The sequence below is a fragment of the Rhinopithecus roxellana genome, chromosome 16 (assembly GCF_007565055.1).
Source record: "Rhinopithecus roxellana isolate Shanxi Qingling chromosome 16, ASM756505v1, whole genome shotgun sequence".
NCBI classification, from domain to species: domain Eukaryota; kingdom Metazoa; phylum Chordata; class Mammalia; order Primates; family Cercopithecidae; genus Rhinopithecus; species Rhinopithecus roxellana.
The window spans coordinates 103774499-103793018 of record NC_044564.1 but is presented as its reverse complement, the minus strand read 5'-3'; the positions used below and the strand labels follow the sequence as shown (position 1 = coordinate 103793018).

The 18520-nt window shown below is 34.6% G+C and overlaps 1 protein-coding gene across 1 annotated transcript in view; it reads left to right on the top strand.

Moving 5' to 3' along the window:
* Window positions 1-18520, top strand: part of FSD1L (fibronectin type III and SPRY domain containing 1 like) — an 83354-nt gene that overhangs the window by 37031 nt on the left and 27803 nt on the right. Inside the window, exons 6-8 of the mRNA XM_030920289.1 lie at window positions 2419-2540; window positions 14041-14250; window positions 15932-16030. Coding sequence (XP_030776149.1) covers window positions 2419-2540; window positions 14041-14250; window positions 15932-16030 — 431 coding nt within the window. The remainder of the gene's footprint in view (window positions 1-2418; window positions 2541-14040; window positions 14251-15931; window positions 16031-18520) is intronic.

Sequence of the window (18520 nt, the reverse complement as noted above, 5' to 3'; positions counted from 1 at the left end):
CAGTGTCACAATCACAGCTTACTGCAGCCTGGACCTCCCTGGCTTAAGGGGCCCTCCCTCCTCTGCCACCTGAGCAGCTGGGACTGCAGGCACATGCCACTATGCCCAGTTATAAAGGTATAGATGGACTTTAAGGGAGAATGTGTAACATATCTGAGCAAGGAATCAAATATAAAAAATGAAAATATCTGTGAAAACTCATTATTTATCATTTGCTATGGTAGAAGTTACGCAGAGGAACAGCAGGATTAAGAGAGAAAACCAGGATAGAAATAAGATAACACATCTCTACAACTTTATAGAATCACTGGCGTGTACTTCTGGGGACTTAATAATATTGGAATATGATTAGTTGACGTATATTGCAGGAGTTACTGGTTCTTGAAAGAGAGGAGTTATAAAAGAGCCAAGTTAATTAGGTAGTTTGAGGAAATTAAAACTATATTTTGTAGTTATTTTCTCTTTGCAAAAATCAGGAGCGAAGGATCCTTGAATTTACCTTGTGCTAGTAGAAATGAACTAAGAAAATCAAGGGGAATTAAAACATACCTAGCCTCATGGATCCTGTAGTATAGAGAATTATCTAATGAATTTTAGATGTTTAGTTTGGGCTTTGAGGCACATGTCTAAATACATGCAGTTAAAAATTAAAGTTCAATCTTCTGAAAGATTGTAGCATTTTTGCCCATCTAAATTGATTCATGGAAGCTTAAGTTTTCATTGTCTAGAAAATAAGAGTTGTTCTTGTTTTTTTTTTTTTAAAGCTTTGATAAGCCTTTCTAATGCATTTATGGGGCATATTCTTTTTCTTTGATGTCATGGTGATTGAATCAAATCTGACAGGTTTAAGGTTTTAAATTCTCTAAAATACTTTCAGATTATTTTTCTCAACATTTCTCAGTAAACATTTTAATATTTAGTCAGGTTTTGAATGAACCAAGTAGGTTCTAACCTATTCACTGATTCAGTGAGCATTTATTAAGTACATATCTGACTGTAGCTCTTTCAGATGTCCTTGAATCAAAAGATAATTGAGGCTGTAAAGAATAACATATATAGGACTTAGTATTTGTTCCTTTTTATTGAAATTGTATCATTTGAGAGACAAACAGCTGAGCATAATATGCATGAAATAATCAGAATTGTGCTTGGCATATAGTAAGCCTTCAGTCAGTGTGAATTCCCTTTGCTGTAAATTTTATTTCAGTATAGCACTTTCTTCTTGATAAACACAACTGTTGTTTACTCAGTTACTATTAAATTATTACTAGTTTTTAAATGAAGTAAAATAAATACAGAAACAGTTTGACATTTTTCATCCTAAAATAAGTGAAGATAGCAAGTTTGACATCTTTCATTTCATTAGCTTCTTGTGTAGATTTGGCAGATCCAATTGATTTGGCAGATCCAATCAACTAGGCCTAGTATTCCCCTTGTCCCACCAGCTCTGTTTCCTTCCCCTTCCAAATTGTGTACTAGGAGGACAGTGTTCACCTGTAGTACTTCTGATCATTCTTGAACCAAAGATAGTAAGGGGCTTACTTTGTGATACTTGTGGAAATTTATTGGAATATGAAAAATTGAAATTTGAGATAAAATTACAAATTAATAGGATTAGAGGATTTCTTTTAATCTCAGGTTTTAATGGACTACAGACTCTCTGTACTTTGGATAAAGTGGCTTTATTCTTTTTTTTTTCCCTCCACATTCATCTAGTAAATGTTTATTGAATTCCTATTATTTCCATGGCATATAGTTTTTCACAGGGCTGTTTCTTATAGTAGGCTTCCCTGTAACTGATGTTGATAGATCAGAGTGACACCTAGTATGGTATTCATTGATAATGATTTCACTTCTCTGCTTTCTTATCCATGGCCTATCTTTAGCAACTACCAAACTCTACAATATTAGGTCAATCTACTCTACTCTTATTTGGGGGTACATGGAGTAGCTCTTGTTACTAGGGAGAATGTTTGAATCAAGGTGTGATTCAAATGAATATAAATGAATTTAAGTTCATTATCTGGCATATGAAAAGGAGTAAGGCTGGCATCAGGAAGTCAGTAAGATTGAGTGTACAGAGGTTCAGATGAGTGTTGAATCTGGTAAACATTATTTTTATTGGATACTTGTTATGTTATTTGTATATATGCAATTTAATAAAAATTGGGAGGAAAGTTGCTGACCAGTTGTCTTAAATGTCTTTAAAAAGACATTTTGTAAAAAAAAAAAAAAAAAAAGACATTTTGTAGTTTTTTATTTAGTTAATTTTGAAGACTAAGAGCAAATTTCTATTTCACTTTTATTATAGTCTCTGAAATTATTAGTGATATAATTTGTCTTTTCATTTTATAAATTAAATATGATTTGATACTTCCTATTCCTTTATTTTAAAAAGTATGTTTGTGTTTACCATAGAGTCACAATGGCTTCAGCCTTTCGCCTTTCTTTGAAACCAAAGGTCAGTGACAACATGACTCATTTAATGGTGGATTTCTCACAGGAAAGACAGATGCTGCAAACTTTGAAGTTTTTGCCAGGTAAATACATGTACTACATGTAAAGTTTTGTATAAAAACTTTTTTTTTCTACAAGATTTTTTTTGCAATGAACATTGGTATGTAAATATTAAGGAAGTATAGTGTGATTTTTTTTTTTTTCATTCAGCTAAGGAATAATTAAATTTGGTAGTTTTTTTATTTTTAGAGATTTTATTGGTAGTAAAAATTGCGTTTTAAGAATCCTATCAAGGGATCTCTTATTGTTAGCTTGGCAGAGGGAAGCAGTATGGTGTGATGGTTAGCAGTGGGTCTCAAGGCCAGACTTCTTAGGTTTGAATCCTGTTGCTTACTTGCCATGTCATCTTGAACAATTTACTTAACTTGTTTCATTTTTAACATCTTTAAAATGTGATGATATTCTTCTAGGGTGTTTATAAGGATTAAATAAATTGATACCTCTAAAATATTTATAGTAGTACCTGCACATAGTTAAAATTCAGTGAATGTTAGGTGTTATCATTATTATTATTGTTGTGGTTGTGGCTCAGATGGAACTTTATCTTCAGTAATATGTTAACATTGTTTTATTAAAGTATTAATATGAGGATATTGCAGTAGCCAAAACTATTTGTGATTGAGTCCCAAAGTATTCACTTATATAAAAGAGCCAATTAAGAACCAATCTTAGTCTGTTTTGTGTTGCCATAGCAGAAGGCCTGAGACTGGATAATTTATAAAGAAAAGACGTTCTCTAGGTTGAGAAGTTCAAGACTGGGCAGCAGTGTCTGGCAGCTTCTGGTGATAGCCTCATGGTACGTCAAAACATGATGGAGCACAGAAGGGGAACCAGACACATACAAAAAAGGCAAAACAAGAGAGGCAATCTCATTTTATAAGAACCTTCTTTCACGGAAACTAATCCATTTTTACAAGAACTAACCCAGTCTTTTGAGAAAGACATTAATCCATTGTAATGACCTAATCACCTCTTAAAGGCACCACCTTCCAACACTGCCATATTGGTGATCAAACTTCAACATGAGTTTGCTGGGGACAAGTCAGGAATATGACTTACAACCTTTTGGTTAGGTTTTTTTTTTTTTTTTTTTTTTTTATCATGTTGCTGATAACTAAAACTATTTAGATATGGTGATTTGAGGCATCAAGGAATTCTTGAAAGTGACATGTTTTCCTTACAAGTACTTTTTTTTTGGAGGCTAGCTATTTTTTTTTTTTTTTTATTATACTTTAAGTTCTAGGGTACATGTGCATAACGTGCAGGTTTGTTACATATGTATACTTATGCCATGTTGGTGTGCTGCACCCATCAACTCGTCAGCACCCATCAATTCATCATTTATATCTTGTATAACTCCCCAATGCAAGCCCTCCCTCCTCCCCCCTCCCCCCTCCCCATGATAGGCCCCTGTGCGTGATGTTCCCCTTCCCGAGTCCAAGTGATCTCATTGTTCAGTTCCCACCTATGAGTGAGAACATGCGGTGTTTGGTTTTCTGTTCTTGTGATAGTTTGCTAAGAATGATGGTTTCCACACATAACAATATTAACCTTAAATGTTAATGGACTAAATGCTCCAATAAAAGGAGGCTAGCTATTTTTGAATAGAGAACGTTGATTATATGGAACCATTCTTTTTTTCCTTGAATATATGGTCAGGGATTTTGAAATATGATTGGAAAAACAAGTTAGTAGTTCTAACACTATAATGGAACCTAGGAAGGGTAGCCCAAGTGAAATGCTAATTTGTGTGATACAGATTAGAAGTTCTAGAGGAGTCCATAAAAGGAAAAGATGAGAGAAGGAACTGTAGTTGTAGAGGAAGAAAGTGTACTTGTCATTGGCTATTTACCTAAACACTGGCCTTTCAGAATTTCTGTATTTTCATTCACAGGGCTCTACTTGACAGTGAAACTGATATTAAAGCAGGGATAAACATTTTAAAAAGTTTTTTTTGATTACCATATAATTTAAAATGGTTTGTTTTTTCATTCTGACATGTAGAATTTTATTGGTAAGAAGCTGGATTTTATTTTAGTTTTGAAAATTTGAGGTGGCACAGGTTACCAGTTAACTGAGGTTTTACTTTTAAGTAGAACACTCTTAGGTTCACTTGTGGGAGATAGGGACTTACATTTCAGACTAGGGAATAGATCTCCAAATGTGAGCTTTCTTAAGAAAGGAAAATAGGAAATATGTTTAGAAGTCACATTAACCATATGTCTCTACTTACCACCAGTATGACCCTAAAACTTCTCAGAATTTCACCCTTCTTCATATAGCTATCAGATGTAGAACATTCTTAATATAATTTCCATCTGAGTGGAGAGCAAAGAAAAATTTCAGCAACCTGGAGAGGAAAGTTGTCCTTTCCTGCTTATCTGTTTACATATTAAAGTTACTTTAGTATTTTTGTTGGAAAAAGGAATATATGCATGTGATAAACAGTTGAAGTAGTATGAAAGAGTATAAAGTAGCCCTCTCATCTCAGACTGCCAGTTTTCTTCCCTAGGAGCTACCACTGTTAACTGGCATGTGCTTATCTTTCTAGAAACAGTCTGTGCCTTTGTAAAAGTATTATCATATAGACAGAATCATGTAATTGGTAACTTTTGGTGATTTCATGTGATTAAAGCTAACATATAATTCACCTCCTTTAAAAAGGTGGAAGCACATAGTACAGCAAGAACTCAAAGAAAGGAAGCATACATATACATTGTTATATAATTTTGCTTTACCACTTAACAGTATGTCGGAGTTCATTCCAGATCACTGTACATCTACTTTATTTTTTTTTTCATGACTAGATAGTAGGAATGTAATTAGTTCTGGATGAGTATTTAGGTTTATAGTCTTTTTATTAGAAACAATGCTGAAATGATCAAATACTTGTATATATTTGCAGAGAGGTGACACTATCTCTTGAGGACAAATTCCTGGAAGTGAAAGTGCATGTTTATTTTAAATTTAAGTAGATTTTAAGTTGTCAAAGAGATTTCACAGTTTATATGTACTGAAAAATATTTGAATGCATGTGTTGTTATACTGCTGCAAACACTACTGTCAGGTTTTTTTTTCCTATTCTAATAGGTGACAAATATATTGTGATTGCTTTAATTTTCATTTCTTTAAGTATGAATGAGTTTGTGCCTTTGTCATATTTTCATAAGCCACTTTAAAAATGAGCTCACTATTTATGAATTTTGTCAAATTTTCATGGGATTGTTAGTCTTTTTATTAATGAAATGTGGGATAGGACCTTTTAATACATTAAGGAAGTCAACCTTTGTCCTATGTGGTGTATATCCTTGCTCACTTTGATCATTTGCCTGTTGAATTTATGGTGATTTTTTTTCCTAGCAAAATTTTTAATTTTAGTGCAGTCAACTACATCGCACTTTTTTTTGTAACTCTTAGATTTTGTAAAGGTCTTACTTAGAAAGACTTTCACTATTGCAAGATTGTAAAAATACACGTTTTCTTATATTTGCAGCTTTTTAAAAATAAACTTTAGTTTTAGAGCAGTTTTAAGTTTACAGTAAAGTTGAATGAAAGGTATAGAGATTTCTCATACACCTTCACACATGCATGTGTTTTCATTTTCATTTGGTTCAAAATATTTAAAAATTTCTCTTGAGATTTATTATTTGAGTATGTGTTGTTTACAAGTGTGGTTTATTTATTTATTTATTTTTTTTGTTTTGTTTGTTTGTTTGTTTGGTTGGTTTTTTTTTTTTTTTTGGAGACAGAGTCTTGCTCTGTTGCCCAGGCTAGTGCAGTGGCATGATCTCGGCTCACTACAACCTCTGCCTGCCAGGTTCAGACAGTTCTGCCTCAGTCTCCAGAGTAGCTGGGACTATAGCACGCCCTGCTAATTAATGTTTGTATTTTTAGTAGAGGTGGGTTTTTGCCATGTTTGCTAGGCTGGTCTTGAACTCCTCATCTCAGGTGATCTGCCCCCACCCCAAAGTGCAGAGATTATAGGCATGAGCCACCGCGCCTGGCTAGAAGTGGATTGTTTAATCTCAAAGTATTTTGGGACTTTCCAGCTATATATCTTTTTCTGTTAAGTGATTTCTAGTTTAATCATTGCATGAGTTGTATGCTTTTGAGTTTGTTAATGTGTGTTTTATGGCCCAGAATGTAGTCTTTATCTTGGCAAATGTTCCATAGGAGCTTGAGAAGAATGTGTATTCTGCCATTGTTGGATGAAGTAGTCTGTAGATATCAATTATATGCAGTTGATTGATAGAGTTGTTGAGTTCAGCTATGTACTTAGTGATTTTCTGCCTCTCTCCCATCACTTGTATCATTGCTGTCATTTATTTCACTTACGCAACAGTGTATATAAGCACATATATATACCACACACATTCAAATAAATAGTTACTCTTATTGTTTTGAATTGTTACTGGTTAGATCAGTCAAGAACAAGAAAAATAAGTTTTTATTTTACCTTCACTTATCCTTCTCCAGTGCTGTTTGTTTCTTTCTCTTTAAAGGGCTTTTTAAAAATATTTCTTACATAGCAAGTCTATTGGCAACAGATTTCCTCAATTTTTATTTATCTGAGAGAGTTTTTATTTCTCCTTCACTACGGAAGGATAATTTCAAGGTATACAGAATTACTTCTCTATAGGTAAGATCCCCTCCTCCGCCCCCACCTGGCGTCTTTCAGGTGTTTTCCTTGTCTTTGATTTTCTGTGGTCTGAATATATGCCTAGATATGGTTTTTGTTTGTGTATGGCAGGGAGCATTTATTTTCGTTGATGTTCCCTGAGCATCCTAGATCTGTAGTTTGGTGTCTGACATTAATTTGGGAATTTCTCAGTCATTATTGTTTCAAATATATCTTCTGTTCCTTTCTGTCTTCTCCTTCTGTAATTTCCATTATACATATTTACTCCTTTTGTACTTCCACAGTAAATTTTGGATATTATATTCTGTGGGGTTTCTTCCAATCTTTTTTGTCTTTGCTGTTTCATCTTGCAGGTTTCTACTGAGAGATCCTCAAACTCAAAAGATTCTTTCCAGTCAGCTATTAAGTCCATTAAATTATTCTTAATTTATGGTACAGTGTTTTTTTCTTTGTGTTTGTTTCTTACAATTTCTAACTCTCCACTTATATTGCCCATCTGTTCTTTTATGCTGTCTCCTTTCTCCATTTTATGCTGTCTGCTCTCTCCATGAGAGCCCTGAGAATATTACAACTGTCTTTAATTATTGATCTGATAATTCCAGCATCTCTGCCATATGTGAGTCTTATAATTTTTTCTTGATAACCCGACATGTACTGGGTTAAAGAAGCTGATGTAAACAGGCCTTTATTAATGTGGTAGTAAGGTGTGTGGGAGGGGAAGCATTCTGTAGCACTATAATTAGGTCTCAGTCTTTTGGTGAGCCTGTGCCTCTGGATTGTGAACTTCACAAGGGACTTCTCAGTTTTCCCCATTCCTCACTCCTGGATTTTTCAGTGGAACAGGATGGTTGGAGTGGCCTGGGGTTGATTTGGGTATTTCCCTTTGCCCACATGGAGTAGCTGATTGGAGTTGGATATTTCCCTTTCCCCAGGTCACTTAGGCTCTGATAAAACCTCAACAGATTAGACTATGATTAAATAGTTTCTCTTAAGGGAACAGAAGCTCTGATGTATTTCAAAATACTTCCTTTTCTCCTCCCCCTGCTGTGGAAGCATAAGGGGATTTTTTTCCGTTAGTTATTCATGGTGGGAACCTGGTAAGCTCCTGGAGGTAAAACTCACAAATGTGTGGGGACACTCCTGTGACTGGGTCTCCTTTGAGTTGGACTCTCAGACATCCTGCTGTACTCCTTAAGTAAGTACAATTTCAATTAATATTTAAATAAAAATGTGGCCAAGGGATTAAATCTCAAGCATTTGAAATAGTTTATTTCCCTTTCATTTCCAAATGGAGTTTTATGGAGAAAACTCAGCTTAGTAATATCAGAAAGGCTTTTCTAATAGCCACAACTGATTATGACAAGAGCAATTTTAGGAAATAGTAACTTTTCCCATCACTAAAATAATTCAGTAAGAAGCTTGACAATAGCTTGAAGCCAGTGTTGTAAAGGGAATCCATTCATCAGAAGATCTTGTCCAGTGCTTCTCAAACTTTAAAGTGCATGCAAATCAACTGCAGATTCTGATTCAAGAGTCTTAGTGTTGGACTTGAGGTAACTTAGGGTTATTTTTACACACATTCAAGGTGAGAAGCACGTCTTATTTATAAAAGCTCAGCCATGCAACACAATAAAATTGTTTTATGCTGGATTTTTTTTTTTTTTTTTTTTTTTTTTTTTTTTTTTTTTTTTTTTGCTGTGGTAGAATCCCTCCAGAGTATGGTAGTTATATGGTAGTTATAACAGTCTATGGTAGTATATGAGTCCTCTTCTTTTTCTATTTGAAATTTTTGAAGTTTTTTTTTCAGATTTTACCCAATCTCCTGCTCTGGCTTTCATGAATTCTTTAAGGCGACATTGTTGCTTATTTCTAAAGTTCCCAACATTTACAGTTTTTTATTGTTTGAGACAGGGTATTTCTCTGTCACCCAGGCTGAAGTGCATTGGCATCATCATAGTTCACTGTAGCCTCCAACTCCTGGCTCAAGCAGTCTTTCTGCATTAGCCTCCTGAGTTGCTAGGACTACAGGTGCATGCCACCACACCCAGCTAAGTTTTAATTTTTTTTTCTTTTTGTAGTAATAGAGGTCTCACTGTGTTGCTCAGGCTGGTCTCAAACTCCTGGCCTCAAGCCATCCTCTAGCCGTGGTCTCCCAAAGTGCTGGATTATAGGTGTGAACCACTGCACCCAGCCATCATTTCCACGTTTATATCTGTGTTCTTCTTATTGGTCATACTTAGGTCCAAAAAAGTTAGTTTACCAAACACAGACTCTACTTTCCAGGTTATCAAATTATCAGTAAGGCAAATTCAGAACTTTTCAGAGATTCTGCCTTTAGGTTTCTTTAGGTTTCCAGGTCAGTAAGGGTCCTATCATTCATCCCTTTGTGTTAGTTTTATAGATCACTTGTTTCCACCTGGTCAGATAATTTAACTGTCATATATGTTTTTCTCTTTTCATTATTATTTGGATATCTTTCTGCGTGTTACTGCTCTTCGATTTTATATTTTTTTATATACTAATATATATGGCCTTAGCTTAGAGTGCCTTTCTTTAAGAATAGTAAAGGCTATTGTCTCTAAGTCAAACTGCTTATATTTAAATCCTGTTTCTTCTTTAATTGTCTAGCAGTGCAATCTTGGGCAAGTTACTTTGACATCTTTGAGCCCCTAATAAAGATAATGATAATATAAAGTTTATGGTATTGTAATGGTAAGGATTAAGGTGGAAAGCACTCAATAAATGATGGCTATTGTTACTACCATTATTCTTTTTTTGTTTTCTATTTAACTTATGAAGAAAACTTTGTTTGATTGTTGCCTTTGAAATTGTATTTTTCACTTTGTATTTATCTCAAGTTCACTTTTTTACTCACAGTTGGAGAATTTACATGTAGACTTATAGCAGTTGAGGCTTTAACTGTTGTTTTCTCCCCCTTCTCAGTTTTCTCATGTGAATAACTGATACCAATGATAACATTTTTTCCCATAATGTTTTCTGTTGTAAGTAGAGCTTTTCCCCCTAAAATCCAGTGTATATATCTTCATTTTCTGTATCTAGGTTTCCCATCACTTCTAAATTTTGACAAAGTGAAAATACACATAGATATTACTACTACTTTGATTAAAAAAATGACTTAAAACGCAGTCTTCTCACCCTTACTTCCCTTCTTTTGGGCTTTCAATGATGGCTTAACAGACCAAGAGCGTGCTTATTGTACGTCAAGTAGATTGCATGAACAGTTAAGATTTCCCCTTTTGGCAAAATGAGATATAAATAAAAAAAAACCAAGAATCCTTTTTGTGGAGGAGTTTTGTCCAGAAGGAAAACTGCAATAGGATTTTTTTTTTTTTTTTTTTTTTTTTTTTTAGACAAGGTCTTGCTGTGTCGCCCAGGCTGGAGTACAGTGGCACAACCACTGCAGCCTCAACCTCCTGGGCTTAAGCAACCCTCCTGCCTCAGCCTCCTGAGTAGCTGGAACCACAGACATGCACCACCATACCCAACTAAATTTTTCTGATTTTTTTGTAGAGATGGGGGTCTCACTTTGTTGCCCAGGCTGGTCTCGAACTCCTGGGCTCAAGTGATCCTCCTGCCTCAGCCTCCTAAAGTACAGGGATTACAGGCATGAGTCACTGTGCGCAGCAGAAAAATATAATAGGTTTTAAAAATTCATGAAGGATGCATTTAAATCTCTAATTTTTAATATTCTATAGCATAAAAATTTTCTATAAGATGGAATCAAATTAACTTATAAAATGAAGAAATATCTTTATCTCTTAATTCCATAAATACCACTATAATCTATCCTATAGTACATTATATGTAGTAATATTAGTTATGGACATACCTGAGTCTTAACAGTGGAAGTAATGATGGTCAATGATAATTACAAAGTCATTATCTACTGTTAGCCATTTTTTATGCATTGAAACTTTGACTTTATATCCTTTCTCCTTTCTAGAGCTAAGAAAAGAAATAAGTCTGGCAATGCTGATGCCACTCATCCTTTTACATTCAGATGCAGATAAAACATTTAGTAAATTCTTCAACTAATTTCTACACTATTGCTAGTTAGTCACTGTTGCTTTATGGAAATATGTAGACAAATATGTGGATTGCTTTCCTTTCAAAGAGTTCTGCATCACCTAAGTAATATTTTTATGTTATAAGTACACTATCTTTCATCCTCCCCTGAATGTGTATGCTGTACTTGATGAATTGTTTTCTTACTTCTATATACAATCTAGAGTGAACTTCTCACATGTTAGCTCCAAGTCAACCTGAATTTGACATACCACTCTTAAATTATCTAAATATTCTTTGTCCTTCCCACGTGTCACCACTTCCTTAGTTTTTTTTTTTTTTTTTTCTTTTTAACCTCAGTTTTCATTTTGTTACTTGACTTTCTTTTGGGGACCATTATTCACAAGAAAGAAGAATCTGCCTGCCAATGCAGTCTTACTAGAATGGCAGCTGAATTGAGATGTAGATAGTAGGGTGCTAACTAGTCCTACTCACTAATTAAGTGACTTTTTTTTGTACCAGCCTCTCAGGACTTTCAGTTGCAGATTTATGACTCAGCAAAATTTTCACATTGCTACAGGCCATAGGCCTTTACATTTCCTTACATGTAGGCATAGCAGAGCATATTAAATTCATTAATGCCTAACAAGAGAGAGTCTCTTCTCTTGGCAGTGAATAGTCTACAATTCTTATGTTTCAGTAATAAAGAGTAACAGATGTTACGTATCATAAGGACAGAAATCCTACAAGACAGATGAAGGAAACTGATGGTAATGACAAATAATAAATGCTTTTTTAGTTGTCAGTTGTCTTTCTAATAAATTATATCCAATTCTAAGTATTTATTGTACAATTACACATGCAGAGTTTAACTTTGGGAAAATTCTAGTTAGTGGAAATGGATCATCCTTTCCGAGTCAAATTTTTTTCATCTTGATGTTATTTTACTGGATTTGTTAGCTCTCATGTTACTTTGCATCTTAACTTTTATATGTAATTCTTTTGTTATTGTTGTGGTTTAAAAAAATATTAGCAAAAGTCATCTCTCAGTATGTGTGGGGGACTGGTTCTAGCACCTTCGTTGAATTACCAAAATCCACAGATGCTCAAGTCCCTTGTAAAAAATGGGTATTTGCATATAACCACATATATGTACATCCTCCCATATACTTTAAGTCATCTCTAGACTACTTATAATACCTAATACAATGTAACCACTATGTCAGTAGTTGTTATATTGTAGTTTTAAACTTTTTTATTGTTGTATTGTTATTTTTATCTTTTCCAAATATTTTTTGATCCAAGGCTGATTGAATCCGTGGACACAGAGGGCCAGCTTTACTTTGTTTTTTAGAACAGGGTTATATTAGTGGAGAATTGAGCATGATAGTACAGAAAGTTACCATAAACCGACTACCTCCTTCATATACAATTTCCCGTTATTACTATTCTGCATTAGTGTGATACATTTGATATAATTGATGAATCAACAGTGATACATTATTAGTTAAAGTTCATATTTTATATTAGCATTTACTCTTTGTGTTAAACAGTTCTGTGGATTCTGATAAATTTATAGTGTCTTATATTTACCATTACGTTACCATATAGAATAATTTCACTGCCCTCACATTCGCTTCTGCTCCACCTATTCATCTCTTGTGTCCTGCAACCCTTCTATGATCACTTGTTAGTTCCAGGAATTTTATTCTTTGGTTTTGTTGTTGTTGTTGTTGTTGTTTTGAGATGGAGTCTTGCTCTGTTGGCCGGGCTGGAATACAGTGGTGTGATCTTGGCTCACTGCAACCTCTGCCTCCTGGGTTCAAGCAATTCTCCTGCCTCAGCTTCATGAGTAGCTGGGATTACTGGTGCATGCCACCACGCCTGGCTAATTTTTGTATTTTTGGTAGAGACGGAGTTTCACTATGTTGGTCAGGCTGATCTTGAACTCCTGACCTCGTGATCTGCCTGCCTTGGCCTCCCAAAGTGCTGGGATTACAGGCATGAGCCACCACGCCTGGCCTGTTCTTTGGATTTTCTACATAGACAGTCATGTCATCCACAAAGAGTTTTATTTTTTACTTTATAAATGGTATTTTTCTTTTTTTATTGATATCATTATATAATTTTTCTGCAATGATGGAATAGAATACGTTAATTGATTTCAAATGTTTAACTAGCCTTGCATACCAGGAATAAATCTTTTGAATTCCTTTCTTTAACAATAAAATGTTTAAATCTGATACCTGCTAGATTGCATAGTTTCACCTAGTTCAGACAAGTCCATATCACTGGAGGACCATGTTCTACAGTTGTTATGTCAGTGGATCATGTGTTAATGTTAAAAAGCTATGAAATATGTCTTTCATGGAAAAGAAATTAATGTTCACACATGTTAAATGTGGCTCATTTACTACAGTTTATTTTAATGAACTGCAGAACTCTTGGGAAAAACATTTAAAAATCCTTAAGTATTTTGCAGGGTTGGGAAACAAGATTTTAAAATACATTCAAGAGTGAAAATATACTCTTGAATTATATTAATCATTATATTCAAAGCAATTTATTCTATTTGTTAATGTTGATTTAATTTATATGCTACAGCTATTTGAAATGTCAGATTAAAAATATAATGTGTTCAGAAGTAGCAAGTCTTTCTTGATTCCTTATCTTTAGTGTGTGTTCTTTGAAAATAGTTATTTTACATTTATGGGGTATCTTTTTGCTTAATATGATCTACTTTTGAGCACTTCAAAAGCAGAATGAAAAAGCAGTTTGAATGATATAAATATATCAATGTTTGATTAGTGCTGTAATAAATGAGGAATGAATGAGTCTTTTTTCTTTCTTCTTTGCAGTCCCCAAAGCTCCAGAGATAGATCCAGTAGAGTGTTTGGTGGCAGATAACTCTGTAACAGTAGCTTGGAGAATGCTAGAAGAAGATAATAAGATTGACCATTTTATACTGGAACATAGGAAGACAAATTTTGATGGACTTCCACGTGTAAAGGATGAGCGATGCTGGGAGATAATTGATAATATTAAGGGTACTGAATATACACTATCAGGTAACATGTCTGCATTTCAGGAATCTCATTCTCAGAATATAAATGTATTCTTGAAAAATATTTTGAGTTACTTTAAAGGATAAAGTTTTTAAGTTTCTTTAGTCACACTGACTTTTTAGATATTCATTATGGAAGTGATTTTCTCTTGAAATATCAAGGAAACCCTTTTTTTTCTTTTTTGAGACAGGGTCTTGTTCTATTATCGCCCAGGCTGGATTGCAGTGGCAGGACCTTGGCTCACTGCAACCTCTGCCTCCTGGATTCAAGTGATTCTCCCACCTCAGCCTCCTGAGAAGCTGGGAGTACAGGCATGCGCCACCACACTTAGCTAATTTTTGTATTTTTTGGTAGAGACAGGGTTTCACCATGTTCGCCAGGCTGGAAACCTTTGTTTTTATTATTTTTGGACATTTGTAGCATAGTAAAACAGAATATATGTAACATAAGTATGAAGGGATATTCTGAAAACATTATTGCAGAATAACATTTAATTTTTACCTTGGTTTTCTGACTCTTAAAAAGCTGTTGGTTTTTTAGATGTTCTCAGTAACCATTTCACTGATAATGTAAATACTGTAGCTTTTACTGTTTTAAGATTACCTTCATGTTAATAATTAAAGAAGACCTGTGACTTGGTATAATATTAGAAATTCCTGTTGACCTTTTGAAAGCCGTTATAAGGATGTCTCAATATATAGTGGACTTTGGATATTTGAAATGGCAAAATATTGCCTGAGTTGTCAGATGCTTGTTATGCATGAGTAGTAATATTAGGAGCACCATTATTGAGCCGTTACCATTTGTCAGAAGATGGGCTCAAGTGTATTACATATAGTACATCTCATTTAATCAGCATGTTACATCCCATTTATCTTACAACAACTGTGAAGTTGGCTTTATCATTTCTGTTCTACAACTAGGAAACTAAGGCTCAGTCAAGTTGTTGATGGTCCCATAGCTAGTAATTTCTAAACTGCGATTTTAATCTAGACTGTACTTCAAAATGTTTGTTATTAATCTCTGCTTTACTTCCTCTTTAAATTCATTTTCACATAAAAAACAATGTTTCCTAAATATAAAAATTATTTAGGATGTTCACTTTAAATTGAATATGTTATTGTAAATTATACCATCTCTCTTTGAGTGAAATACTACTTTTAATGAGGCCTGAAAGGGTACTTTTTAATCACTGAGTTAAAAGTTGATAAACTGTATGTGTTTCTTTGAATAAAATAATAATTAAATCATGATTCCTCTTATTTTGAGCATATCACTCTTTTTTTTTTTTGAGATAGAGTTTCACTCTTGTTGTCCAGGCTAGAGTGCAATTGCACAATCTTGGCTCAACGCAACCTCTGCCTCCCAGGTTCAAGTGATTCTCTTGCCTCAGCCTCTCGAGTAGCCATGCCGGCTAATTTTATATTTTTAGTAGAGATGGGGTTTCTCCATGTTGGTCAGGCTGGTCTCAAACTCCTGACCTCAGGTTCTGGAGTTGGCCTCCCAAAGTGCTGCAATTACAGGCGTGAGCCACTGTACCCGGCCACATATCACTCTTTTAACAAATTCATACTCTTCCTGAATACAGAGACACGGTACTTAATGTCTGAAGGTTCATACTCATACTTTCGGGAATAGAGTCGTTTACTGTTCATGTCTGAAAACCATGTTTTCATTTTTTCAGGCTTAAAATTTGATTCAAAGTATATGAATTTCAGAGTGCGAGCTTGTAACAAGGCTGTGGCTGGAGAGTATTCTGATCCAGTGACTCTAGAGACCAAAGGTGAGATCAGTAACTCTTTATACAGCATAAAACAAAGCTTAGCAGCTGAAGTTATTCATAACTTTGTAACAGGAAACACTTCATGTTATGTTGAATTCCTTCTCTACTTCCCCTAGCCTAGCTTTCGCAACAGTAAGAATTTTAAGAAAGGGGAAATAGGACTACAGTAGTGGTTTTCATTGGGTTTTCCTATATGATTGTATTCATACAAATAAAATAGACTGAGATGATGGTATTGTATTTTCTGGTGGACGCTTGATTTATACATTTCAGTATACAAATAGGTAAGTATCACCGAGATTTGCCCAGAGTTTTCCCATAGAATGGATTAGTGGGGAATCAATCCTGGGGAAGTATCTGTTTAGTTCAGGTCCTCTCTGTTTTCGTGAATCTTATTGCAGCAGTTAACATTTATATAGTTTATTAATGGTCACAAAACACTTTCAATTCTTTATTAGATAATTAAAGTCATCGAGAGATCAGTATGCTAGATATTATTGATATCCATATTGCAGGTGAAAAAATAGTTTTAATATATTAAATGACTTTCCCATGATCCCTAGACCTAGTTTGGAAAGGTGTGAATAAGAATCCACTTCTGAGTTCTTTGCCATCCCTTACTATGAGCCTGGAACCTAGGTTCTTCTAGTCTCTGAGAGCAATTTGGATTTAATGAAAACTCCCTAGGGTAGCACACTTGAATACAGAGGATATTTTTAGGTATTTACCAATTTGAAGGTTATAATGCTGGAGACTTTCCCGGTTGTGAGATGATTATTGACTGGGTTTAATTCCAGAACCAGACTCTACACATTCTTGTAGGCACTTGGGACTTAAGGCATTCCACTGACCTCTAGTTCATATAGCATTTGAATAGGTTTACCTGCCAGAAATTTGATTGGATTTGGAGGATGAAAAAAAATCATATCAGAATAAAACAAAATATGAGGCCTATAATTTGTTGATGAGACAAACTCAGAAAAATGTTTGCTTCACAAAGGTCTAAAATAAAGTCTATCTTGAAGTTATTTGTTTGGAATAGCAAATGTTTTTATTTGAGAACTGAACTATAGGTAACTTAGCTAAGGAATGCAGTTACTCTGTATTACATGTTATCAAACTGAGATGTTACTGTGGTTTCTTAGAGGTTTTTACCATTTTAAAATACAGTCATATATAGGAAGATAATCTTTTCTATATAACTTGAACTGTTTTAGCCCATCAAGTAAAATTCATTACTATTATTATTCTTCCTCAAGAGCATCGTATTTTTAAAGTTTCTTTTGTTTCTTTTCATTTACTCTTTATATTTAATGACCAAAGTTGGACCTAAATGTGGTGAATTATACATTTCTATGCAAATTCCATAGATATAGGAATATTAATCACTGGCTTGTAGTTTTCTTCGAGCTGGGCTGGCTGCTCCTATTAGCAATGTTTGGATGTTACTGGTCAAACTCTTAATCTTGGGGTTTGTAGAGAGAAACTAAGTCTAGGCCTTTTCAGCACTTCTTCACTGTTGAGTAAACCCTCTGCGGTAGGAATAGACTCAAACTCAACTCTGAGACCCATGAAACAGTGATTCTGACCTTCAGGGAGTTCCAGAATAAAGTTAGACTCCTACATGGCCATGAGTCACAGATTTTCTAGGGTTATTCCATAGCAGTAAGAGCTGCACAGGAAAAGTCCACATTTTTACAAATGACACACTGAACAGTTGTTTACCAATTTATTTGGCTTGTTGCAGCCTTTTTCAACCAACCAGTAGAAATTAGTGTATGAACAAAAAACTAGAGAGAAGGGAAGAAAGGTGGAGATTAAGTAGTTGAGCCTACTAAAATTTCATATGCTTCCACTTAAGGTTCTTGATATAGAAAATAGTGAACATTGTTTATTTCTGCCCTCCAGCATGTGTAGCACTATTTCTTCTGGCATTGAAATTCTCAGAAGTGAAGAGTAATATAAGTTCTTTTCACCAGAATATTTAGGGTGTAAGTTATTTTCTTGTGAAGGTAAATATTAAATTACTAAATCACAAATTATTCTCCAACTTTAATTGATAGTGGCTATGATATAATTTTATAGTACCAAGAAAGCAGCCAGTGGCACAAAGTTAAACATGTGAAACATATCTGTACTCTGATTTTTGGTACTTTGTTTTCACAGACTATTAAAGATATGGGAACCAGTATCTAGTTATATTATAGGACTTAGGACTTATACAAGAGATAGGACCTCACTTTTGAGGCTAGTCTTTTTATTATTATTATTATTTTTAACTATAGAGTGTTATCTCTGTTACATTAAGGAGCTCTATAACTTAACTGAGGTCCCATAAAGGGGTAGTGTCCAAAAAGAAAGAGAGATATGAAAATGGCACTCCTGGCCGGGCGCGGTGGCTCAAGCCTGTAATCCCAGCACTTTGGGAGGCCGAGACGGGCGGATCACGAGGTCAGGAGATCGAGACCATCCTGGCTAACACGGTGAAAC